This window comes from Centroberyx affinis, unplaced genomic scaffold, assembly GCF_046629955.1.
Source record: "Centroberyx affinis isolate AG114_WGS23_722 - 3 ecotype Tasmania unplaced genomic scaffold, CSIRO-AGI_Caff_v1 ptg001541l_1, whole genome shotgun sequence".
Classification (NCBI taxonomy): domain Eukaryota; kingdom Metazoa; phylum Chordata; class Actinopteri; order Beryciformes; family Berycidae; genus Centroberyx; species Centroberyx affinis.
Window position 1 is genome coordinate 580669 of NW_027279997.1, and position 26983 is coordinate 607651.

The following is a 26983-nucleotide window of genomic DNA, read 5'->3' on the forward strand; positions in this document are numbered from 1 at the left end:
TACAACCAAGACAGTCTCCTTAACATGTTTAAATTGACACCAGCATACTTGTATAGAACCGCATAATTGTTTACATTCTATTTCATTGCTTTATTGTAGGGATGCCCCGATAACGTTTTTTGCCGGCAATCGTCTATGAGCCATATCTGCCGATACCGATCGGCCATACCGATAGTTTTTTTTGTTTTGTTATAGCAGCTGGTATAGCAGTATTATAGGTCTAGCAGTTTCCATTTTACATACATTTCATCCATCAATTTGAGTCCTGGTTAAAAAGTATCCACATTTTCTTTTTTTCTACCTCAATATTTACTTGATCATTATGTAAACAAAACCATGTGCGTTCTAGGTCGCAACATGATTTAGTGAGATAACAGAAGCACAAGACTCAGACTGTTGCCACTTGCCTGTGTTGTTGAGTCAAGTTAAATAAATGGAGACACCCTCCAAAGATATATATCCGTTTCAGTCTTTGTTTTTGTACAAGTGAATGTTCTTAGAGAGAGAGAAATGAGACTTTTCAGTTGCCTCTCCGCTGTTAGGGTCTCGACCGCCGTCCAGTTCAGCACCGCAGACAGCGGTGCAGAGTGCAGACCATTATGTAAACAAACGCACATGGCATGTGATGAATTGATGCATTAAATAAGCAGAGAATTAAATGAAGGGAAGTAGCGGGCGTGACGGACTGTGACGTTACTGGTTGTCCATGAAGATTTGTGTTTTTAATTAACATCCACACCGCCGACATGTTTTGAGGTGAGTTAGCATGTGACAATGACACCAACTCCGCTGAGAAATTGCTCACGTGTTTTGCATCATTGATCGTTTTTTGCAATCGGCGACTATAAAGCATTGTCGGAATTCTCCGATCTCATATTTATACTGAATATCGGCCGATTCCGATTGCTGGCCGATCGATCGCGGCATCCCTACTTTATTGCTTTATTATTTTTACTGTTTTTTATGCTTATTTTATAATCTGTTGGTGTGCTTATTCTAATTGTCTTTTTCCCTGCTGACACTTATTACTTTTGCTGCTGCAACGATTTAATTTCCCTACAGGAATCAGTAAAGTTTCATCCTATTATCTTATTATTCTATTATCTAATCAGTCATCATATTAATCTCAATTATCTTGGTCTTTTTTCAGATTGTCAACGAAGCAGCCAAGTACCGCTACCGTTCTGGCAACTTGTTTGACTGTGGCAACCTCACTATCCGGGCTCCATGGGGGTGTGTTGGCCACGGATCACTTTACCACTCTCAAAGCCCCGAGGCCTTCTTCGCCCACTGCCCGGGCATCAAGGTTAGCCAGGCAGTTTACACAGAAAAAAATAAAAGGGAAAGAAAGCTCGGTCAGAATCTGTCTTTCTTTCCCCCCTCTTTCATCCTGCTCCCATCCCATCTCGCCTCCCTTCATGTATCCGACCTCTGCGGTTCTCCACCACTTTGCCTCAGCAATGCAAAGTCAGGCTTATTTGCATTAAGCACATATCAGACAAACAGGTTGTTACAATGCACTGGACAACAGACAAACTAACACTAGATAAAAACAAGAAAGGAAACTATTACACCTTTTTCTAGAGAAAATGTAGGGGAGATTAAAAAAAACAATCGAAGAGTTGACAAGGACAATACTTGGACACAAAAACCACACTGTACAGCAGCAGCAGCATTAAAAAAAAATGATTCTGGTTCTTTTCAACCTTGGCCTTATTTTACTAGTTTTTCGATCACGCTGATTCATGTTGATCATAAATTGCGTCAATAAATTTTGGGTTCAACTGTTTGAAGTACTGTTGGCCCCCTTAGATTTTATCGGAGAGCAGCTCTCCCTGCAAACTGAGAAGTACGTGAAATAATTCATGAAATTTTGATCAGACTGTTGAAACTATGAAAATAAGGCCCAGGTTGAAAATAACCAGAATTATCCTTGGACAACTACAACAGTGAGGAGTCATAGGGGAAAAACGGGTCCAAGTCCCATACCAACACAGATTTGGTTAGGTGGGGGAACTACACTGCAAAAAATATCCATCTTATCAAGTCATTTAATTTAGCATTGAGTGTTAATCTTTCTTAAAACAAGTGGAAATTCTGACAATGTGGTGAGATTGTTCTACATGTTTCCAGTGTAAATCATCTTGTTTCCAGAATTTTTGTGAATCGGGTATCTTTTTCTTGATAGTAGTGAAAGCTCAGGAATTTGAGAAAAATAAACTAAGGCTTTAAATGTTTTTAAATGAAAGGATGGCCTTGAAAGTACCTGATTTTTTTTTAAATTCAAATATAGCACCCAAATTCATCAGTGTGCCTCAGCACACTGGATCTCTCAGTTCTAGGATCAACACGTTACTTCCTGAGGAAAATTTGTGTTGATATGGCAGCGGTTTTTAAAATGAATGGTTTCACCATGATTTCTTGACTTGATAAGATCATGAGTAAAAAATGAGGCCTTTACGATGTCCAACTTTGATCACTGTCATGTCTTGCCCCAAAACATGCCAATTGTGAGTCAAACAATACCTTGCAAGTCATTGAAAAGCCCTTGAATTTGATGTTTAAGTGAGTGTGGGAACCGTGTTTAAAATCCTGATAATTGTTTTTTTTTGCAGTCTAATATCTGGGGATGAATTTGAGGACCAGTTTACAAGGAAGTGCATGTGTTGGTGACTGTGTTAATAGGTCTCAGTTGGTGCCACAGGAAGAGATTAGTTGGTGATGTTTAGTTGTACAGGACTTAGAGGAATGAGGAAAGAAGACAGGAGGGAATGAGGAAAGAAGACAGGAGGGAGGGAGTTGTATGGAAATGAAAGATCAAACCGGTTTTGAGTAGAGATTTTTACAAATGGGACTCTCTGCCTGCCTCACGTAGAAAAATAAAACTACTCCCAAGATGTGCTGCTCTATATGAAAAAGAAAACCCACCAGCAGCACTACTGCCAAAATGTATTTTTTTGTTGGCTGACATCATATTGGCTCTATTGCACTTAAAATTCAATGTGAATCTATATTGACTTAAAAAGCAAACAGTGCTTTGACTTTTGCTCATTGAACTACATTTTAATGGGTGTAGAATGGCGAAACATTTTGACTACAGATTCTCGTTAATGCTCTCGACCCAACCATGCCGCTCGCGCTCCTCTTTCTCCTGTAGCTCTCTGCTTCTACGTTCAGTGAAATAGAAGAGGGGAAAATGAAGCTCTCACACTCCAAAATCAATGCGTGACTCATGGTGGGATGACCATGGGTTCAACATGCACTGCATTCATCTGAAAGCGTGTGTCATTAAGCTGGAATTTAATACATATGCACAAAGTAAACAAGGCTGTGTTAAATATGCCAAATGTAACATCCCCCTCCGCTCTCCCTCCCAAACATATACACACAGTCATCATCATGAAAGTTACAAGTGTTAAAGTTTCTCATATGCAACAGACTGGAAACGACTGTATGGTTTACAACTGCGGTTCATCCGTCGTGAGTATCCATAGCTGATAGCAATAAACATCCCTGGCTGTCTCTCAGCAAAGGTCAGGCTAATAAATGTTATCTTCCCTCACCATGCATACTGTCAGCACAGTCAGCTGTGTTTGACTGACATTTCCACCGTACGGTTTTACAGATTTGATCAAGCTTGGGCCTAGTGTTGTCATGATACCAGAATTTAGACTTCAATACCAATTCTAAGTTTGATATCTAAAAATTCAGTACAAGTATGATAACCATGACAAACAAGAAAAATCATTGAGCCATGAAGCCGCTTTTGCATAGCGGTTTTGATATGTTGGTTTTGTGTCTTTGTTGGCTCTGTAAGTGAAATAGTTCCATATTGCGTTCCTGGCACCAGTTTAATTGGGCTAGCATCCAGTTTAAGACATGGTGGCTTATTTGACGTTGCCATGTTTTCAGCTGTTTGACACTTGAATTTTTCTGCTGTCCACTCTCTGCAGCTCTGTTTATTCCAAGCCGCCTTCTTCTTTCATCTATTCAATCCATGTGCCATCTGCACATATACGCCTTGTGGAGGCAACGTTGAAAATAATTTTTTGGTGAAAATATTGAACATTTATAAAATGTAGTATTGAAATTAATATTTTGAAATTAATATTGTGCAATGGTGTTGAAGTAGTATTGAAATTTCAGTTGTCATGACAACGCTACAAAGCCTTATTCAAGTGTGTTGTGTGTTCCTCAGGTTGTAATACCTCGAGGTCCGGTGCAGGCCAAGGGGCTGCTCCTCTCCTGCATCGCTGACCAGAACCCCTGCATATTCTTCGAGCCCAAGATCCTCTATAGAGCAGCAGGTAAGCTGGATTGTGGGTAGAAATGAATCTGGAGTTGACGTAACTGTGAGTGCTTGTTTGTTTGCTTTCTTTGTTTGTCTCCCCTCATGTTCAGCCTTCTCTAGGATCCTCCATCTCTGGCCTTTTATCCGTTTCCCTGTATCCCTTATTGAAAGCAAATGTCGTCCTTTTTAAGAGATCTGAAGCAAAACAAACAAACAGTGTGCCTGGCTGTGAGTGAGTTCAGCAGGATCACAAGTGTGAAGCAGCCGGTTCAAATGGGCTGTGAACTGTTGACAGTGCAGGGCTGAATCCTCTCTCCCCTCCCCTCCCTGGCTCGACCGCTCTGCTGCAAGGCGGCGTTGGTGTTCAGAGTAGCATGGTTAAACTTGAGGTCAGCAGCGTGGCTTTGGTCAGGCTGTCATGCCAAACGGTATCCAGTAAAGTCTTAGTCCAGTCTAAACAGTTGTTGCCATATGTTGCCAAACCAGTGCTGCAGTGGCTGGATGTTAATCCTGGGCATTAAAAAAAACAAAAAACTGTTTTATTTGTTGTGTGAAGACTCGATGCTGGCTACCGACTCTCTTCTTGCATTGCTGTGTTGTTGGAGCCCATTATAGTAACGAAAGGCAGAACCCGAATGGATTGGCACCTCCAGCCTCAAAGAGAAGCCTCTGATTTTCACAGGTTTTGTTAGTTTTCCCTCTGTGATAAGAGCCAGATGAGATTGCGAAATATTAAAATGGACTGCTGAGACTGTTTTGATTATGGCGCTAGATGAGCGATCATTGCCCAGAACATTTCTCATGTTACAGTGTAGTCTGATATTAAAACCACTCATCTGTTGAAAAGCAGTGATTCCATCCATCACATCTCCCTCACTGTTTCCTGAGATTTTTACTTGACTTTTAGTCAAGTAAAGTTTTAACTTTTAGTCCTATAGGGACTCAGTGATGATGAATGTGGTATTGTGTAGTTTTACAGCAGCACATAATGTCTCACCTGTTTCAAATGTGAGTGAAAAACAGAAAATATATGTATAGAATACATAAACAAAATATGTAGGTAGGTATTTGATACAGGCCTATTTTATTACTATTGATGTCTTTAATATCTCAAACCTGTGGCCTAATAATCTATTGAAGAACAATATGATTCAGTGGCTAAGAAAAAGCTGGGCTCAAATTCACCTGATGATTGATCTGTCTCATGATCGTATAAAGAGAGAGGTTGGATGATGTGTAGCTTTGTGTCAGAGGGAGACATTGATAATAAGATTGATAAACATAATGTCCCAGATTGATGTGGTTTTTGCACGCTAAGTAAAACAGGGCAGCCAAGAGCAGGTGTCTGGGTTCTTGGGAGTGTTTTTGTTTGCGTTGCTGCTGAATTGTTATGGCTCTTGACAGGCTTGGTATATTAGCTTCTCAGAGAGTGATGAGACAGTAAACCAGTAATCGGCTTATCTCTCTAAGAAAGGTCTTGCTCTCCATGTCACTTTTTTTTTGCTGCATTTTCAGCTGGACCAGTGCCAAATATAATACATCCACTTTTTTGAAGAGTCTGTGACAAGATATGGGTCGGTTAAAGTCAGCGTAATGTTGAGAAATGCCATATGTTTGCAAGAGGATGAATTTACTGACCAGGTGGTTTTGTCAAGCTAAAATAAAGACATTACTTTCCAGTACCACCCACATTAATGGATATTCCCCTCCTTTTTTTCAGGTTTAAAGTTTTTTTTCCCCCATTGCTAGGTATTTTCTTACTGTATTGCCAGCTGTGTGACAAATCACTCATCTATTTCACACACAGGATTCAGAACTGGTAGCGTTTAAGGAGTTATTTTGATTTCGTAAAAAGGGCAAAGAGAGCCAGCTCTCGTGCCGGGTCCACATGGCTCTGAGTGATCTCTGTTTGGATTATGAAGTCATGTTTTTAATTGCAGCGGTCTCTCTCTTCTCTTGCAGGAGTGGATAAAAACCACACATTTGCCTCATCTAGGCCATACTGTTATGTGGGGGCTGATATTCCACTTATTAAAGCATAACCATTAAAGCATAACCTAGTTTTCATAATTCAATTGTAACATTCTGCTAAATGCTATTATCCCACTGAAATGGCCCAGTTTCTGTCTGTCTGGAAGCCTAAACCAGGATCTGAGTCACATAGGACTAGCCCAAGCTCCTCAAGCTGTTTTAACATCCTGAATTGTGGAGATCGTCAGTCTCCTCCTTTACAGCTTCTACAAGGTTTGCAAGGATGGAAGTCATTCACGAAATTTCCAGAAAGGTCTCAAACCCCACGTCTCCCTTGAGTATAATTACTGTGTCTAATTGCAATTTGGAGTTCATGCGTTGCCATGCAGGAATGCTTTCAAGACCACATTTCCCCCACTCACTCAATCCACTCACACTTTCTTAAGATCCCATATACTTTGTTTTTTCTGAGTCAAAGCCATAAGGGTGAATGAGATCCAAAGATATGGTTAAAATACTACGTTTTGTTTTTATGCCTTGTGTTCATGCAGTAGAAGCGTTGCTAATAGGCTGCATGTTTGATAGTGACGGCAGTTTGAGTTTATGATAAGTTTTTGCTTTGTAATGAATTCCATGACTATGCTGGAGTGTTCCAAGATATTATTAACTATTATTCAAACCATGTACTTACATGCACTTTGTCTTGGACTTTGGTTCAAAGAGAGACTGGCGGCACGGCCCCCCTATTTGGACTAATGTCCCATTTATGTGGGCCCTTCTCTGAACCATATCCCATCCCACCAGTGTTTTCTTGTCAAGCTTGATCAGGGTTATGTGCCTGTCAGCTGGCAGCTGATATCATTACATCATACATTAGATTTTGCTGATAAAAGCACACTTGGCCTCTGGTGAGAGATGAGGTTCTGGAAAAAGCATGAACAGGCATCTGGAACGGGTCAGATAGTGTGTTCTTGACTGGGAATTGTATTTCTAACTGTGTCTGTCATTTCACCAGTTTGTCATACACTCTATCACAGAGAGGTATGGGCAGTTTGGGACCTTATTATTTTACATGGAGACCACAGGCTACATAATGAAATGATTAATGAATGTGTTCGGAATTGACCCTCAGTTATTTTGTGCATGAGCATGTGCATAATGTACTTGCATGCAAGCGAGTGACAATGCTGATGGAATATTAATCTGTTATTGTCACTGTGTGTGTTTGTGTGTGTGTGTGTGTGTGTGATTTCTCAGTGGAGCAGGTCCCAGTGGAGGCCTACACCATCCCACTCTCGCAGGCCGAGGTCCTACAGGAAGGAAGTGACGTCACTTTGGTTGCCTGGGGGACACAGGTAGGAGATTCAGAGCATCACTGGCAGATTCTCAATGGGTGTCCTGAGCAGTCCTAAGTTGTCGTCTATCTGTGGCACAGTGCCTGCGGCCAGAGGAAAGAGAACCTCGTCTCATCTCCGCTCAGTGACATTTAAAGCCACAGAGATGAGCAGTGGATTAACTCTAACTCCATCACAAGCCCCCTGTCTCTCAGCGGGGTTTCCCAGCCAGCGGTCTGTGACTGTATCTTCCCAGACATCTCCACAGCATCAAGTCTGTTCTTGGCTCTCCACATGTTAACAGTACATGTCTGTCGAACACTTTCCATTGTTCCCTTTCTTTTTCTTTTCGTCCTTGAGATTTTATTTTCCGCAGCTTAGTATCAAGGTGTCTATAGCTCTCCGGGAGTCATCCCTGACGTAGCTTGTGCCTAGCCACTTTAACAGGCTTATCCTGGCCCGGTAGAGGGGGCCTAATGTACCTGTAGCAGAGGGTGGTCAGAAGGCATTGGAGGAAAACGGCTCCATCAAAGCCGGTATTATCGTTGAAGGGTGAAGGGCGGAGAGAAAAGAAAGAAGATCCAGTAAAGTAGTGGAAACCATGGCTCTCCTTTTTGAAATGCCAGTCTTCTTTCCCACCCCATTACTCCCTCATCCGTCAGCTCGGCGCAGATGAGAGTAAAGAAAACAGCTTCCACAGTGGAGTGGTAGGAGCAGTGCCCAGTGCTCACAGTAAAGGTTTCTAATGAGCCAGACAGGAAGGTTTTCCCCCTAGTCTTCGCAATCTCTATCTATTATTGAGTGTTGCCTCAGAAAGATCCACTTTATCTGCTGGCAGTAATGTAACAACAGCATCATTGCATAATGAATGCTTACAATTATGAGCTTATTTGTTAGGGTTAGGCCTGTATCTTTCAAACTGGTTTGACTGCTGACAACTCCTCCAGCTGTGAGATTTCAGATTTATCACAGCCATTGTTAATCTGGGAGCAGCCAATAGGGCCTGCCAGTAAACATGGACTCAACGAACCCAAGTGCTTCATTCATTACTCAAAAGATGATTTGAAGGGACTAACTCTCACTCCATGCTTTGAGGTTGAAATTGCTGTTTTTGGAGCTGCATAAATGCCTTTTATTAATTAAATAATTCCAGTTATTTTCAACTGGGTCCTTATTTTTCTAGTTTTTGCCATTATGACGATTGATTGTGTTCAAAATTCCGTCACTGACTTCACTGTAGAGCATTATATAGCTTCAGTTTGCCAGTAGCACTGCTCTCCAATACAGTCAAGGGCCAAAGTACTCTCCAACTGTTGAACCCAAAAAGTGATTAAAACGTGTCCTTTCAACACTCATAACACTCACATTGCAGTTAAACATGTCTTTAAATAATTGTGATCAAACAATTATCACAACATTCACGCATAAAATCCCAGCCTAACAGTAAAACTGTAAAGTAACAGTAAACTGCATTATGTGTTCCTCCTTTGATGTTTTCCATTCAGATCCATGTGATGAGGGAGGTCGCCAACATGGCTCAGGAGAAACTGGGAGTGTCCTGCGAGGTCATCGATCTACAGACCATCCTGCCCTGGGACACTGAAACTGTTTGCAAGGTGACACAGAAATACACATACAAACACAAATCTACAGCACCTTTCACCCTGAGTGAAAATGAGACCAAAGTAGTTGCAAAACAGTGAACAGCACAAGTAAAATTATTCTTTGCTGAGCACATTTAGAAAATTATTTTTTTTTATTTGGAGGCAGTTGCTTATTTTCAGTGTCTGATGACAAATATTCTGAAATTCTAAAAACAATTATTGTTTGTGTGCTTATCTATCTTTAAATCTCTCTCGATACAGATACATTGATATATATGCATAGATATATATTTTGGGTTCATCTTTGCCAAGTGTGCCAATAACTGTGAAGGGCACTGTACATCTGTCAGTGCTACGAATAGTTTTCGGGTGATACTTGCACATTAGATTGACATCTATTCATCTTTGCTCACAGACGGCAGCCATATTCTGCATTCCCAAGTGATTACATGACACTCCTGTAGAATATTTTATTTGGATCACTTACACTGATATTATCGAGAAGATTAAATCGTTGTTCAGCAATGGACTCATCCCCTTATTCACATTTTATTTAAGATTTGCTTTATTGTGGCGCAGAAACAATGTTCTTCTCGACAGAGTGGTTCCCTGTGGTGTGTGATAAACAGGATTCCTTCCACAGCTGGTAAGATTTGACTGCTAGTTTATGTTGCCTCGGCCTTACACAGGCTATGGTGCTAACCAAAAAAATGTTTTATTTGGGAGGGTTTTGAGAAAGGAGTGTGCTTTCCAGTGGGGATTCCATCGTTCTTTATTATGAGATGGGGGTGGTAGCTGAAAGCAAGACAAATTGGGGAATAATGGCACAGAAACAGACGGCAGATGCAGGATTCTTTCCTGGTCAGCAGGGGCGATCCGCACCACAAGTGCGCTGAGTGTCAGTAGACTAAACCACCAGGATACCAGGCCGGCAGACAGACGGAGAAAGTCTGATGTTTTGAAAAGCTCTGTGGAAATGAAAGTCCAGCTCTGTGTTAAGGCGAGCCTCTAGAAGCTTGACAGTGGGACATGAACCATGTATATGCATCCTCTCCACTCTCGGGATGCTGCTTTATAAATGGCCCTCTTAGAATATGTCACGCGCCGTCTTGTTGTGTCAACACCACTAGTTTTTGCAGACATCCTTCAACTGAATTGCCAGATTCATTTTTATTTTGCATATTTATTGTCCAATTTTCATGTCCCTCTGGTGGAACACATGACACAGTCAGTGAGCACTGTGCAGCTTCGGCTGCCAAGCAAATCTTATAACCAACAGTTAAGGCACAGGATGAAATTGCGGTAGGAGGGTAGTAATTTAATAGGGAGTCGATTGGAACCAATGGCATAGACTGTAGTATTCTGCTGGCGCTGAGGGACTTGCAAGTTGAAGTGAGCAATAGTCTGTTACAGATTGTTTATTCCAAGAGGCGATGTCTCAAATGTGAAGATTTTTTTTTTTTTTTTTGAAAATGCTGCCACATTAAAACAACTGCCATGAAATTGAATAGTGTGTTTATGTGCTGCTTAGTGGGCCTATGGGCAGGCCTGCCGTCTCAGGCTTGTCAACAAAATCTCTCCTTGACATTTCCTCCACCCAAATGCCTCCTTGGATATGTGTCATCTTCACACCCATAACCTGATTCCTGCCTTTCCATCGCTGCCCTACCCCCACTCCTGCTACTAATAATGCCACAGCCTTTTATCCTCTTTTATATCTGCCAATTTAGTTACTGTCATATTATATTGGTGTCCTTAGACAAGATGTTTCACCCTTTGAGATGCTTTCTTGTGGCATGTTCTGCTGACTTAGCACAGAAAAAGCCTTTAATCAAGCTGTTGGTGAATAGCGATGAACAGAATTAACACATTTCAGACTAAATCATGATTATTAGCACCAGGGCTAATGCATATGAATACACATTACGATCTTTTATTTTATCTTTTAATCAATCTGCAGCGCAGTGCCAAATTTTCCGTCCAGATGTGCATTAGTCAGAACAAAAACAAGCGTGAGTCTCTGGTTCTGTTAAGCTTATGTAAGACTTCCAGTTACTTTGTAAAGAAAAAGCAGAGGAGCTCTGTGTTTTCGTGTTTTGAAATGGCGAGAAACTAGGGAATGGGAACAGCACTGACTTGATGAAAAAAGGACAGCGGGATCAAATATCTTGGCCTGTTTCTTTTATGCATAAAAGGTGCTATAGACGTTATGATGAGATAGTGTTTGGTTGTCAAAAAATAGAAACAGACATGTGTTTTTACAATGGTAGATATGATCTTTGCTAATTATGAAGCGAACACATTGCAGAAGATCAAAATGAATCTAAATGTACCACTGATGCCTTTTTTTTTGTTAACTTGAGTAAGTATGTGTTATTGATGTGTTATGTGTGTGTTGACATGTAGGCCGTTCACTGTATGATGGAATAATTAAATCAACATACTTGATAGGATACCTTGACATCTTGAATTGTAATCTGTTGCTTTTTATCAACGAGTCATTTGTCACATTATAGGAACAAGTTTCTAAAGCGCTTGCCATTGGTTTTATTGATAAACGCTAACAACGTTAAGGGGCTGTCGTCCGGGTAACTGCAGCGCCATTTGAAAAACCTTTTCACCACATTATGACTGGTGAAGACTTCCTGGCGAAGAATAAAAAATAACTGTCTAAAATTCAAACTATCAAGGTTTAATTTTTATAGCTGCCATAGACACACAGACTGCTTTCTATTATTTATGAGTCAGTGGCATAGTCAGATGGAGAATTATTCTCTCAGTGAACTCATTACTGGCTGATGTGAATACCTCTCTAACATATTGCCACCAGTGGAGGTCCTCTTTTGAGCTATGTACTTTTCATTTGTGCCGTTAAGGCTTTCAGTCTTAAACCTCTACATATCTCATTGAAAAATATTACACACATTCAGAGCTCTGCACACAATTACATTGTCTTGATTTCCCAAAAAATAAAATTTATTCTCAAAAACCTCAGAAGAAAAACATACGCCTACTAACTATAGTATAGCAATGACTTTTCTGCAACAATGGAGAGCATTTAGACAAATGAATGAAATGATGAAAAGGCCCTGCGTGCCCTCAGTCACCCCAAACAGTGGTGCCCTAACTACTGGGTGCTCCCCGACTGCTCCCGGCCCCTGGGCAGGCCTGGCATCTGGATGCTTCTGTGGCTGCAACTCTGCTGATGCTGAGACTATTTCTTCACACAAGAAAGCATCCATGCAGAACTGCTATGAGTGGAATGTCTATATACAATGCTATTTACATTTTATGGAAAGCCGTCAGTTGTTTCTGTGTATTGTGTTAAGGTCAGTGTGTATGAATTTTATTGTTATTTTTCCCAGGCCATGCGGTTCTTCAACATGGCCTCGACCTTTTCTCAAAACAGTTGCCCAAGGAAATAACCAGGCTATGATCAATAAGTATTGGCAGGAACCTAGCCTGTATTTTCATCACTGCAAATCAAATCATCGCATAGTGTGCCTTATTCCCGAGGCATGGCGTGCTGTAAAACATATTTTGACCACAAAATGAAGTTGAGTTCTTATTTTGGCTTATTAAATACATAGTTAAAGGTGTAGGAAACTGGATTTGAATACATTTTGCTTTTGTAAAAGCTGTTCTCTGATAAATAGATTCTTGGAGCGAATGCTATTCTTGACTTTAGAGAGATAGTAGGCAAGTAATCGCATCGGCTTCTTAATTCAAAAGATTGCACACCTGGTGTCCAGCTTTTCCGACATGCTTACATCTCTTTAAAGCTGGCCTTTTGAACCGTTGATTAACTCATGGGCTGATGCGGTGAGTGTACAGACAGCGAGATAGGCCGCAGACGCACATCCGGCTGCTGGCAGCCAATTAAAATCTTTCATGTGCTATGAGTCACATTTACCTTTTGCGTCTTTCAGTTGAAAAAGCGTGTGCATATGTGTGTGTTGTGCAGTTGATTTATATGTAGCCTGCTTGTTGTTTTTGAGCATGGTGAGTAAAATAAATGAAGAATGATGTGTCTTTCAGCATGAGAGATCATTAAAGCAGCGCTTTAGAGGAACATGCCATCTTTCCGTTTCCTGAGGGATCCATTCTGGCAGCAACTAGCTGTACTTGGATCTAAATATATTCAACCCTCTTGTTGACAAAGGGAATCATGGGCAGAAATTGCTGTAAAAGTAGAGAAAAAGTGAGTGTATTTTATTTTGTCCCACTGTCTGGAGCGGTCCAGTAAATGTAATAGTCGTTCATTTAAGGGATAAACAAAATGGCTGGTTTGCCCCTGCCAGACCCACGGCTCAGATGATATACTGTGGAAAGTCTCCCTGTCTTACTTGGTCAAAGTATGTGTGGAGTTTTAGTCCTATAAAGATGCCCATGTTATCAAGAGCACACACTGCAGGAGAGCTTTTTGATTCTTCTCTGAGTGGGGTGCTTCATTCCCTATTGTTTTACTACATTTTAATGTTTTTCAGATGGCCTTTCAGCCCAAATTTCTGCCCATCCTTCCATGGCTCCACATTTGTATGACTTGGCTCTGAGTGGGCCAGTCAGCAGTATAAAACATCTCTGCTCCCGTTATTGTATTAGTGCATCGTTAGTGATTCAGCTTCGTTCTCAGGTTTTCCAGACTCCAGATCTAGCCAGTGTGGAAACGGGGAGAGCGGGCCGCAAGGCCGGTCTGTAATAGAGTTGTTGGCTCTTAAGCCATGATTGGAGATGGCACTTCCCATAATGCCTCACATAGAGTCTGTCGGGCAGCAGCTCTGGGACCTGGAGTGCCTTATGTCCCTCCACAATGGGCCTCTTATATTCTCCCATGGCCCTCCACTCAGCTCCCCAGTTATTTGACTGCTCTATCCACCATGAGGCACAACTGCCCTTCCAGACACGCCTGTCCAAGACAAACCTGCTGGCCTCAACCGGCTGATGTGATCAAGATGTGGCTGCTAGTTTCAGGGAAGCCCCGCAGATGGCCTCCAAGCTCCTTGCGCGCATGTCACCAATAAAATGCTTTCCAGAAAAATGAATGTCAAATTTTTTTTGTTTTCCAGGAAGCTTGTGGATGGATTGGCTCACTTGCCCCCTTTACCTCACCTAATCAATTTGTTGGAGCGCTGGAAGTGAGCGTATAAGCCTAGCAGTCATACATTGTTCTCCACTAACCTTACAGTAGAGTTCATGTATACTTTTCTTCGCCGCTGTCCTGATGGATGGGTTCAAAAAGTCAACTTTTCATCACCAGAACATGCTTGTACTACGGGATATGCGCACTAGATGGAGGGGGCCAAGAAGCTGTCACTATAAAAAGTGGTAATATCTGCTGGGGGAAGGCTATTTCCAAAGTTTGGTTGGTATCTCTTAGTCTCTCGCCAAGCACAAAGCTTGGTCTGTCATATTTCTGCCTCTCTCCCTTTATCTCCTCTCTCACTCTCTCAGTATTACAGCAGTCATCCCACCCAGTGTTTTTTTTGTCTTTTCACCCAGAAAGACAGAAAGACTGAATAAGTGTGTTAGGGTTTGTCTTCTTAGCAAGTCTATGCTGGTCTATGAGTTTGCAAGTCTAATCTGCTCCTATAAAAGATACACTGTTCCCACTTTCAGTCCAGGTACCGCACATTCCACTCATCGTATGGTGTCCCTGAATGAACCCCAGAACGCATGTGTACATGAGGCCGACGGTGCTAGCTTGAATTCATGTAATCTTATGTTACTCATTGTGTTTTATTTGTTGTATATAATTTATACAAATTGCACTACTACTATTAGCCTTGTCATTAGGGTTAGACTGATATCAGTTTGTCTATCAGTTTGCTGGGATAAGTTGAGCCAATATTTGTGTTCTGTTAAAACCGGATATTGGCCAGGCAGTGTCATCCAGCTCTGATATGATATGGTTTATTTGATTACATATTTATTGTATAATTGATCAGTATGACACTGGTTGTCTATGGGAAGCCCTTAACCTGAACTGATTCTAATCTGACCTTTTGACCGGATTCCACAAGTATGTGTGATGTGTTATTCATTTATTGCCTGAAAATGGTCAAATATAAATATATTGAATATCGGCACAATATATCCGATACCAGTAGCTTCAAGTCCAAAAGTATTGGAATCAATATTGGCTATCAAAAACTCATATTGGTCGAACCCTACTTGTCTCTGAAGTTCACTGTGATAGGCTGAAGTGTCTTGCTGTCCTGTCTTACCCTTGTTAGAGTATCAACTCTGGCTGTGCTCAGCTACCTGAGGTTGCTGGAGACAGTAGATGCTGCTACCGCCGCCATTTGCTTTGGTAACAGGCGTGTGTTGGCAGATGCTCGCGGTGCCCCTGGTAACTCTGTTTAGACTAGTTCACTGCCAGAGTGGAAGCTATTTACGTCTGTCTGTAGTAGATTAATGAAGATGAATCTACATCTAGCCTAGCTGTCATTCATGCTGCCCAGTATTGGCCTATTAATAAACAATTACAGGAACATCAGGAACATCAGCAACAAGTGCATCAGTTGCGTTCATTTATTTGCTGAAATTATGCACCGACCATTGTATATCAATCCTCAGTAAAAAAAAAAAAAAAAAAAGGACAAATGAAATAATAAAATAGCAAATATGCTACAAAATATATAGCTTCTCAATTCCGTCTTTTTTTTTAATTTTTTTATTTATTTATTTTTTTTACATTTGTCAAACAAGGCTTATTGACAGACTCAAAAACGGCTTGTCCAGCTAAACAACAGCTAAACAACAGTGCGGTAGGTAGAGTCCCAATAAAACAGAATGGCATTTAGCCTGCGCCAGCCAAGCCTTTAAACAGTAGCTGCTATGCCTATGAACTTAACCAATAGTAGCATTTCAGGATTTTGACATGTCCATGTTCCTCCCCTCAGAAAAGTTTTATATTCCGCCAAAGCGCTTGTCACTCAAGTATCAATATCGGGACATCTTCATTTGCTGATCCAAGTACGAATACTTAGCTGGATTGGTCCTGATTCCGATACTACTTGTAACTCTCTCTTCTCCAGCTCATTGTCTTGTCTTAAATGAGTGTAAACGTAAAGTTCAAGTTTGTTTATCACAAGCATGTCTGAGAGGACTTTACAAAGAATGTTTCTAGCTAGATCTAACTAAACACAATCAATGGTGAACAAAATTATATAGGACAAGCATAGCGAAAAACACAAGGTAGGCAAGAGCAGATTTTAGCAAGACAAACAATCTACCTATTCTACATAGCCTAACCTACCCGGCACCCCCAGCCTTAGACCCTAATGCACACAAGGAAAAACTCCCAAGAGAAACCTTAGTAGGAAAACTTGGAAGAAACCTTGGGCGGGCTGAGGCAAGGACAGGAGAAAACCGAGAGAGACAAAAAGAAGGAGAGGCGGCATGTAGCGATGAGAAGGGGCTGAGATCAGCGCTAAAAATTCAGTGAAATGAGGGCAGCAGTCGTAATTCAGCCTCCAGGTGGGAACAGCAGCAGGGAAGAGCAAGGCCAGCACTGACGACGAAGAGCCAGGGCAGCACCCGTCACTGCCAGGTAGAACACTGCACTGGTCAGAGAAGAGGAGAGAGGGGAAGCCGCGTACACACACACAACACAACCAGACACACACACACGTACAGAGGAAGGGTAGAAAACAGCTGCACACAGAACACACATGGTCAGAGACACAATAGGTGGGAGCAGCATCAGGGATGGCACCAAGGCCGGCACCGACGACCACTGCACTGCACCGGAAACTGTCTCTCTGTCTTGACAGATGTGTCTCTTGGCCTGCGCTCCCTCTGGAGTCTTAGTGACTCCAGTGCTTCCAGGGACTCAGCCCTCCTGGTGATGCAACCAGTTTGGCTGAACCTATTCAACTCCACAACACATGCAGGAGGAGTCATCTAAGGACTGTGCGCAAGTGCACCAATATCTCAAGTCTTGCAGCATATGAATTAATTTGTCAGTGCCAGTAACGAAGGAAGAGATGGGTGTATGCATGACGGTAGAAGAGGAGATGAGGTGGGGAGGTAGGCAGGGGTTTAAGGAGGAAAGTAAGGCACAGGTGCAGCAGCGTCTGTTCTGCAGCGCTGTGATTCTTGGAAGTGATGCAGGTTGCAGTGTGCGAGTGTACCAAGAGCTCGGGGGTCTGTTGACTTGCTGCACAGATAAGACCCTCTTATCAAGGCTCTGCTTACCTCTCAGTCTCACTAAGTGGCTCCAAGCCATAATGTGTGTCCTAGTCAAAGACAGCAAGTAAATACAGTATGTGGAAGCAGCCAGGAGTCAGGTAGGACACAGTATGCTCAGACATGTTTGTTTGTCATGCACTGATGTGGAAAAGGACATGAAAGGCAAATGGATTCAGGGAGCACCAGTGTTTTCCTGCTCAGTGTCAAGTTTAACGTACTGTTCTTGTTTCGACGGCTGTGGTTGTTATTGTTTTCAATACTACCTACCATAATTATATGGAGTGAATAATATGTCATTTGGGAACGATGAATAAGTTTCAGTTGTTTTGAAGTAGCCTATAAAGAGAAACTGAAGTTGGGCAAAGACTTTAGAAGAGCTGTGCAGGATGGATAGATGGATGAATGGAAAATATCCCAGAATCGCTACCACACTCTAATATGGAACATGATCATTAAAAAGATGATTTTGCAAAAAAAATATTTATTCGATTTTTAATGTTTAGGCAATGCTAATCCTGGCGCCCCCAAATGGAAACCATCTTTTGATAGCGATTGCAAAAAAGAAGCCGCAAAATTTGTTTTGCTTCACTTCAAACATTTAAACCATAACCTCAATATTTATGATTAATAAATGAGTCTGGCTGTTGCTTTCAGGAGGACAGACAGTGAAACCAAACGAGTGGAACATGCATGCACTGATTTTACCCCCTGCCCCCCTCCACCTTTCCCAAGGTTTTTATTGTTGTCATTTTGGAAAATTTGATCTAATATCAATATGTTCTGGTTCTGTTAGGATGCTGTGGTTCAGTCGGCTTTCTGTTTGCCTTATGGCAACACCAGGGACTGTTAGACACTAATCCTGATCCTTTTTTCCATTTCCCTAGGTTGCCAGATGCAGCAGAACAGGACTGTTCTGCTGCATCTGGCAGGGGCATTTTTGATAATGAAACTTTATAATAAACAGAGTTTTACTCGGCTCCCTTGAGCTAACTTGCAGAAAAAAGGTGATGATGTCAGCTTATTAACCATCTCACAACTTGAGACATGTTGAGTGCCGTATGAGTCGGTCAGTGGAAAAAATAAACTGATTCAATTTTGGATTTTGATTGTTTAGAAGCCGAGAAAAATGAGACATTTATATTTTTACAAGGATTGGACAAGATCCCGTCACTTAAGCAGGCTACTTTGACATCAACCACTCACTCATAGTAGCCTCATTCTCCCAGTGGGGCCTGAAGGAGCAGGCCAGTGTTTCAGCTACGATCATGTTGAGTTATGAAAATGTGTGGAACCCATCCAACCAAGTCAGGTCTCTGAACGGCCATATGGAAATGTGTTGAAGCAAGTCTGCTGGCAAACACCCACTGAGCACGCTTACTTGATCCTGATTGCCTGTTGCATGTGAACATGCTTGCAGGAGACTTGAGGCCCAGCGTGGCACAGCAGGTTTTAGTTAAGTTGTTGCAAAGGCAAACAAACACATAATCTGGAGCCTGCATTATGTCAGCAACATCACTTTTAAATTAAATTAATTTATTAGGTGCTTGCTCCAGCAGCATCCTGCACCTTCCAATGAACTATGTAATTCCATGAAGGCCAACTGTAGAATATAGAAATGCTGGCCCAATCTTTTTGCTCCATTTCCCAATTTGAAAGATAAGCCTTGAGCTTGTCACCATGATAATGATGTAGAGCAATGAATCATGGCTAAGGTTATAGGATAAAGTAGTGTCCAAAAAATACCTGGACAGTGCTGTAACAACACATAAATACACCCAACCAGCTAAAGTGGCATTGGCACCCATCATTTGTGAAATTTCACTTGTAGCCACAGGTGTGTAGCATAACTTGCTTATAATATTAGGTAGTCTGTAGCTAGCGTTTTTTTTTTTTTTTTTTTTTTTTTAAGTAGATGATGAGGATAATGATGAGAATAATAATATAATTATTATTAGTTGTAGTAGTATAGCTGACTTTTTTTTTTTTTAACTGTTTACAAAGGGCCTTAACAATCATAAATCAACCACCATCAAGTGAAAAAAAAATAAGGCACCACAAGATGGAAAATAAGTCAAACAATAAAATGCCAAAAAATAATGGGATAGAAGTCATCAATTAAAAGCAAGACTATAAAAATAAGTTGAAGTAATGGCTGTTCCAAAGCCTAGGAGCCCAGTTGGCAAGAGCCCCATCTTTTGTCGTAGAGTGGCAATCCTCAAGTTTCTTGTTAAGTTTTTTTTGTTGTTTATTGTTTTTTTGGCCACATCTTTGCTGCTAAACGGTCATTGCTAAACTCTCATGAACTGGCTATAGTTTCAGTTGTCGTTGACAGGTGTTATATCTATCAGTGATAGTTTACAAAATAGACATTTATTTATATGATAATGATGCAGATTATTACCTTAAGTGTAGATATTATTGGGATTCATATGGGGCCATTACAGTGCAGTGCCTTTGCCTTGGCGATACCTGGCCAGATTTTACACCCAGTCCAGTGGCGAGCTGACTCTGCCTTTATCTGTATCTGTGGTCTGGAGCGGGGCCAGGGATGGGGCAGGCCTCCTGCTAGTGATTAGCACACAGACAGACTGGGACTGTGCCTGTGTTTCCCTTGCAGTCCAGAGGTCTCAGCCTGTATCTGCTTACTGGCCCACCACAACACTCCTAATATCTTTGGCCCACTGTCACCAGGCACTGGAAACAATCAAAGTAGAAGAAAATGGCACAGGAAGAAAGTGGCCAGAGGTTTGGGCCCCACTCCCTGCATTCTTATTATTGTAGCCCACGTCTGTAATTACAATGTTAACACTGGGCGCTGTGGACTGAACCAGCAGGACTTTGTGGAGAGAGGGAAAGCAAGGGGGGAGAGAGGGAGTTGGATAAAGACTGGAGAAGGGGAGGGGGGGGGGGGGGTCATGCATGCCTTTTGGCCAATGTGCATGTCATAACTCTGTCATGTGTCGTACAGCGGCAGTGTTTCGGCGGTTATATCAGTGGAAAATTACTCATGGTTGTTTTCGGTGGTGGATCCAGCTCCCCTCTCCCTCTCTTCTGGTGTTGCTGATGAAAAGTATGGCGTAATGCGACACTGCAGAAGCAATATGCTGTTCTCTAGCTTTTCAACCCATGGCATTTAGGTGATTTATTTGGTTAGGAGGGTATATTCACAGTTTGAGGTTGAGCAATCCTATGTTTTTCTTTCCTGAAATCTTAAAGGTGTAATAACGTCTATCTCTGTCGTCTAACTTCCCCCACCACTTTGTCTCTGTCTCTCTCTGACTTCTTTTCCATTCATCCTCCAGGCATCAGCCAGTGCTCACATTCCTCAGTTAGGCACTGGAGATTTCTCAAATTCCTCCATGTGTCACTCGCTGGAGAAGTATAGCCTTAAATTTTCTAGATCCACACAGAGAGACACGGTGAAAAAGCGTATAGGCTTATGCTAGTTCTGATAGACGCTCAATAGAGATTAAGAGAAGAGAGACAGACGCACAGTGAGTATCGAATAGGGTTGCTCTGTTGATGAAAGAGACAGATTAGCCTTCGGTTTGCTAGATCCACGAGAGACCAAAAAAAATCCTTATCCTTTTCTGTCAGGGGTTTTTCTTGGAGGATATTTGTGTTTGTTTGTTTGTGAGTGGATGCCCACTCTGTACCAGCAACACACATCTGCACACACTAGAAAAACCTTGCAGCCTTGCCAAAACATCATATACGGCACCGACACTAAAACCTTTGCACACAACATAACATCACTACAATCATTACCATAGATCAACATACTGTGTCACTCACTGCAGCCTGTCTCCCATAGAGATTAAACAGATGTGATTAATATATTACCACAGAGTGCTGAGATGATGGCGAATAAACTAAATGATGCAAGGAAGCCCCGCTTTTACTCTTAAGTATTGTTTTTTTTTTTTTTTTTTCATACTGCGTTTGCTGGCTAAACTCTACACTCGCAGCAGGGGGATGACGATGACGATGTTGTCATGAGAATGAACCCTCTAAAGCAAAAGGCACTTTAGATCTGATGGGCTGCTGCTGTGCTGGGCCGGGTCGTCGGTTTTCCACTGAGGAGAAGAAGGGTTTAGTTAAGGAGCCTTGGCCACAGGTCTGGGCAGATTGAGATCATCGAGGTCAGCCTGGAGGCCGATAGCAGGCCTGAGTGGAAAAGGCAAAGAGTCACGAGGATGCTACAGACATCCAAGAGCTTCACAGACACTAACAGTGATTTTCTGTTGCCCCGGGGAATCTACGGGTCCTTAAATAGTCATAAAGTTGTAAAATAAATTATCTGAATTTAAGGGCTTAAAAAGTAATAAAATGTCTTAAATACAGCCTTTTAGAGGTCTTATTTTTTTCAACATGCAATGATCTTTGCGCTGCATGCCCAAGCTTAGATTAATCCAGAACAGGGTTAGTAAAGCAGTATGAATGGTTTTTTTTGGGTTTTTTTTTTAGCTTTTTTCATTGTGTCTACTGTATGAAACACAATTGGATGTCCCTTAACATGTCCCTTTTATGTTTTGGCCCTTTTCTTAGACTTTCCATTTGTAGTTCCTGAACTTTCATTAGCTGTGTTCAATTGGAGATGGGCTGGTTTTGTGAACTTTGTTAAAAATGGTCTTAAATCCATTTCCAGGTACCATCACGACGGTCTTAAAGTGGTAATTTGCAAGATCCTTGTTTTTTCATTCCCTGTTTTGGCGACAGTTGTGGTGCTAAATGGTCATTGCTGTGTTTTTACACTGCACTTTCCAGAGATCACCTGTCAATCAAATAGTGTGTCCAGTACTGTGACGTGAAGTCTGAGTTTCTGTAGGCGACGCTCTTTTCTTTGTTCAGCCATGGTGGCTATCGCTGCACATGCTAACTACCCAGTTCTTCTTCTATTTATTCCAAACAAACTGCTGTTGCTGCTGCTGAAAATGTAAAAGCGATAGAGAGTAGCAAAACGGACATTTATTTATATATACAGTATATATTTAAAAAATAAAAATGGTCTTAAATTTGGCTTTCTGAAACCTGCAGATATCCTGTACTCTGAAGCCTCCTTTGGGACCTGCTGGCTTTGGCCAGGAGCTGTCCTCTGACAGGTGGTGAGCTCCTCTGTGTCTACAGTGTGATGGTTATTTGGCTTTACAAAGTCACACTCAGGAATTATAGTGCCATTGGTAATCATGATGACAGACATGTTGCTTGGCCTGAGAAGGGAGAGGGCAGTGAGCTATTGAGCAGACTAGGACACACCAAGATTGTACAGACATTGGGTGTTTGCTAGGCGATTTCTATTCATGTCTTCATACATGGTGTAGGATATGGTGCACTGAAAGATCCACTAGAAAACTTGACAATAAAATTTGATTCAGCTCCTGTCCAATGTGATTTGAAACTACATGATAGGATAAAGAATTGTTCAGTTAAATTTTACATTTGTCTGAGTTTTGAGAGATGGGGGAAACCAGAGATGCTGTGGGAGATGTGTGTTTGTATGCAAGGGTAGGTTTGTGTGTTTCCATATGAGCCAGCCAAATAACCAGAACAACAAAACAAACAGACAGCAAAAGGAGAGAGAGAGAGAATTGCAACTTCAGCAAGTGCACAGTAGTGTGATTCCCCCATCACACATCATCACAGTTTGTACTCTTGGAGAGCGCAGACTCTCTGATTCTCCAGACATCATTCCTATCCCTAATTTCTCTAAAAGTCTCTATCTCTATTAGTTTCATAGTTATGGCTAAAAATGATGATCGTACAATGACAAATCCTAGATCCGGATCACCATCAAAATCAAATCAGTTGTTCCTCGGCCCAATGCCTAACTGTCCACAAAATTTCATGGATATCCATTCATACGTTTTTGAGGAATCCTGGTGACAGACAGACAAACTAACAGGGGTGAAAACAAAACCTCCTTGGCAGAGGTAATAATTACTGAATTTCGAGGCGGGTATGTTTGTTTGTGAGTTATCCTTCCCTCCCTTCACTGCAGCTGTAGTGTCGACATTTAGCTGAATCCCTGATTTATTTTATTTTATTTTTTTAACACAGTGAACTCAAATTTTCCATTCCATTTACTTCGAATACTATATACTTTACTTCATCTTATACAGGTTATCCTGTTGTAAATAGAAATCCTCCTTACAAGAAAGTCCTAATATTCATTTTATATTATTATTACTAAGTTATCCCCATTACAGCCTCCATTTGCGCTCTTATAGACATAGCTGGGATGTTAGACGCACAGAATCCACCACTCGGTTATGTTATTCTCCGTTTTATTGGGCCTTAAAAGAAAAGTTGATTGTTTTTACTGCCTTTCTGTCTGTGCTCATACATGTGGTGGCTGTGAGATGCTCACACTAAGCTGTCATCACGTGTGTGTATCTTAGTAGTCGTGTGTGTACATACTGGTGCACAGTTGGTGGTACAATATGGTTGCAGGGCAGAAAGGTAGAGTGTGTGTCTGTGTATATGTGTGTGTCAGGGTGTAATTGAGTTGAATTGGTTTTAATGGGTCTTTATGGGATGTTTGGAGTTATTTCTGTCTGAGGTCTCCCCTGGCGTCCTGGCTCCTCTGGAGGATGGCTTGGCCACAGTCCCAGCGCTGAGGCTGTTCTCTCTCTCTCTCCCCCTCTCTCTCTTTTGCTCTCTCACTCTTGTGCTCTCTCGTCCTCTCTCTCTCTCTCGCTTTCTCACTCTCACTCTTTCTCTCTCCCTTCCTCTGTCGTGAGAGAGTAAGTGATTGTATGGCACTGAAAGAGCGAGTGAGTGTTTGCGTTTCCTCCTCCCTCTCCCTCTCTCTCTTTCTCTCTCAGCGCTGTGATTTAACGGGGCCTCCGGTTCGCCGAGCACTCACCCCTCTCGCTAATCGCAGAGCGCCACTTTAAAGGCCCCAGCAAGAAGTCAAGCTGCGTCTCGACTCTCATTTGTCACGGAGATCACATGATGGCGCATGAGTTAGGACCCTGCGGTGGCAGCGCAATTACAGGGTCGGCGGAAGGGAGCAAAGCCAGCGGGCCCGGCGGCGAGGACGACTCCTCGCTGGCGGCACAGAACTAAACTTTCTCTTCCTGTCGCATTTTGATGGACGGCCTGAGAGAAGAAGAGGCGTACTGAATGGGAAGGCTGGGAGCCACTTGCTCCCGCGGCTATGGCAGTCCACTGTGTGTGTGTGTGCGTACACAGTAAAAGCACGCCAGATTTTGTTTTTGTCATCACTGCTATTTTTACATTATTCTTGAAAGGTTGAACCAATTTAGCGGCATAAAAATACAGATCCAACAAATATATGAACCCTTTGGCAGCTTCTTCTGTTTTTTGAGTACTTGGGTCATTCAAAAGCACATGATGTGTTTCTGCACCAGTCAAACCACAGCCTTGTTTAGCTGCAAGTATGAACTGTTTTTATTCACTCCTCATCCCCATAGTCTGTACACTGTCCTTTTAGAATGAGTTAGTGCCCTATGATAACTGTCTACTGTATAAATATGGCTCTGTCTGTCTAGATCTTTCCTGTCTGTCTGCGTTTGTGTCTCTGGCTTCCCTCTGGCTCAAGCAACAACACTTTAATGTCAAAGCATCGTGACAGCATCGGCAGCAGGAGGTAACTACCTGTGAAACTAGCTCCCTATGGCTGTCATAAAACCTAAATCAATCGGTTCTGAATAAGCAGCTTATGAAAAGCTCTGCGTGTGTTTGTGCACAGCATGTGTGTGCGTTTGAGTGAGTATATGTGTGTATGCTGAGTGTGTGTACACGTGCTTTTGTGCCCCCCCCCCCCCCCTGTGTGTTTTTGTGTGAGTGTGTGTATGCCATGGGAGAGTGACCGCTGTGACCTTAGCCTCTGAGGCCATGCCAGGTTGTTGGCGGCCAGTCTCTCAGCGGTCAGGCCCTTTAGTGGGGAGCGCTGTGATTGAGAGCGTAGGCTTGATGAAAGGAGAGTGGGATAGATGGATGGTTTGATGGATGGAGGGAGGAGGATAACGGTTGAGAGGGCTGAGATAGATAGAGAGGATGGGATGCGTGGAGGAACGACAGAGTTGGGGAGGGTAGGAGGGAGAGGGAGCTGGAGGGAGAAAGGGATGGTTCGAAGGGGGAAGGATGGAGTGCAGGCGGGAGGACGAGCTCCATGCCGCTCATTACGTTTGGGTGTGTATGGGAATGGCAGTAAACATGACATTTCCCCTGTAGCCAGCGGAACGACTCTGCCGTCTAATGACAGCCCTGCAGCACAATGAGTAGTAAAGCTGCAGCCACCAGCGCTGTCGCCCAGCCCAGCCCAGCCACCACCAGCCACCACCAACCAGGAGCCCTCCTCCTCCTCCTCCACCTCCTCCACCTCCTCTCTCAGAGCCAGGGCAGAGAGGCAGGAAGCAGGATTCATCAAGCCAGCGTCTCACAGAAAGTAGGAATGCTGATCAAAGGGTGTTCACACTATTCCGCTTATTTTTTTTTGTAGAAAAAGCATTGCCTCAACCACACTTTGTACTGATAATAAAGCTGCTCTCCAATACACACTCAGACGGCCAAAGTAATGTCCAACAGTTGAGCCCAAAAAGCAATTAACACACTCTTTCTACATAGTAACACTCACACTGCAGTTACACATGTTTTTAAATAGCTGTCATCGAACAATTATCACAATATTTCAGCTATAATAGTCCCTTTGATACTTATTTTTTAGTGTTGTCACACACATCCTTGTTTACTTTGCCGGCTGCCGGTCTTCTGCCACGTTCACGTCATATCGGTAGATAATGAAATTTTCGAAAGCGTTCTTTGTGTTTTACTTGTTGGAACGCCCACATCCAAAATCATTTGTATTTATGAATTTAAAATCAACCATAAACAAACTACAGCAGATATTTCTTGCTATTCCTGTATGAGTATGGTTGATTGTATTAGTGTATTAGTGTGAAACTGATCATTTTGATTTTGGACTACTGACATCAGTGGATTGCCTGCTATGTTTACAGCTTGTGTTGACACTTATGCAATACGTGATGCCAGGTGAGAGATATCGGAGCCTGTGAAAATTTCCCACATATCCTACTTATAATTACTTCTAAGGTTGACGTGAAAGTTTTTTCCCAGTTGGCAGTTTGTATTTGCATATTTACAAAATGCAGTACTTGAATTGCCCACTTGCCAACTAGCTAACGCTAATTAAAATAACATCTCTTGTAACGCAATATGTGCAAGTTCCAGGCAATGGATAATCGGAAAATCAGATGTCAGCAGGTCCCATTACAGTGTAAGTGGTATTGTGTTGAAAGGATATAGTTAAATCGCATTTTGGGTTCGCCTATTGGAGAGCAGCGCATCCTGCAATTGGGGTACATGAGGCTCTATAGTGAAGTAAGTGACGAAACTTTGAACACGGCAAAATGTCAAGGGAAAATAAGACCCAGATTGAAAATAACCAGAATTATCCTTTAAATTAGATGAAACTTTAATGATTCCTGTGAAGAAATTAGATAATCGCAGAAGCAGCAAGTAGGATATAGATAAGAGTAAGACAAATGGAGAGTACTGAAGATAATATAGGCAATTATAACAATGGAACATGGAGAATAATAGAG

At 42.1% G+C, this 26983-nt stretch overlaps 1 protein-coding gene across 1 annotated transcript in view; it reads left to right on the top strand.

The window, feature by feature from the left end:
• bckdhb (branched chain keto acid dehydrogenase E1 subunit beta) overlaps positions 1 to 26983 on the top strand; it is a gene marked incomplete at its 3' end in the record, with an annotated part of 40771 nt that overhangs the window by 9160 nt on the left and 4628 nt on the right. Inside the window, exons 5-8 of the mRNA XM_071527463.1 lie at positions 1151 to 1306; positions 4199 to 4307; positions 7520 to 7617; positions 9102 to 9212. Of these exons, the coding sequence (XP_071383564.1) occupies positions 1151 to 1306; positions 4199 to 4307; positions 7520 to 7617; positions 9102 to 9212 (474 nt within the window). The remainder of the gene's footprint in view (positions 1 to 1150; positions 1307 to 4198; positions 4308 to 7519; positions 7618 to 9101; positions 9213 to 26983) is intronic.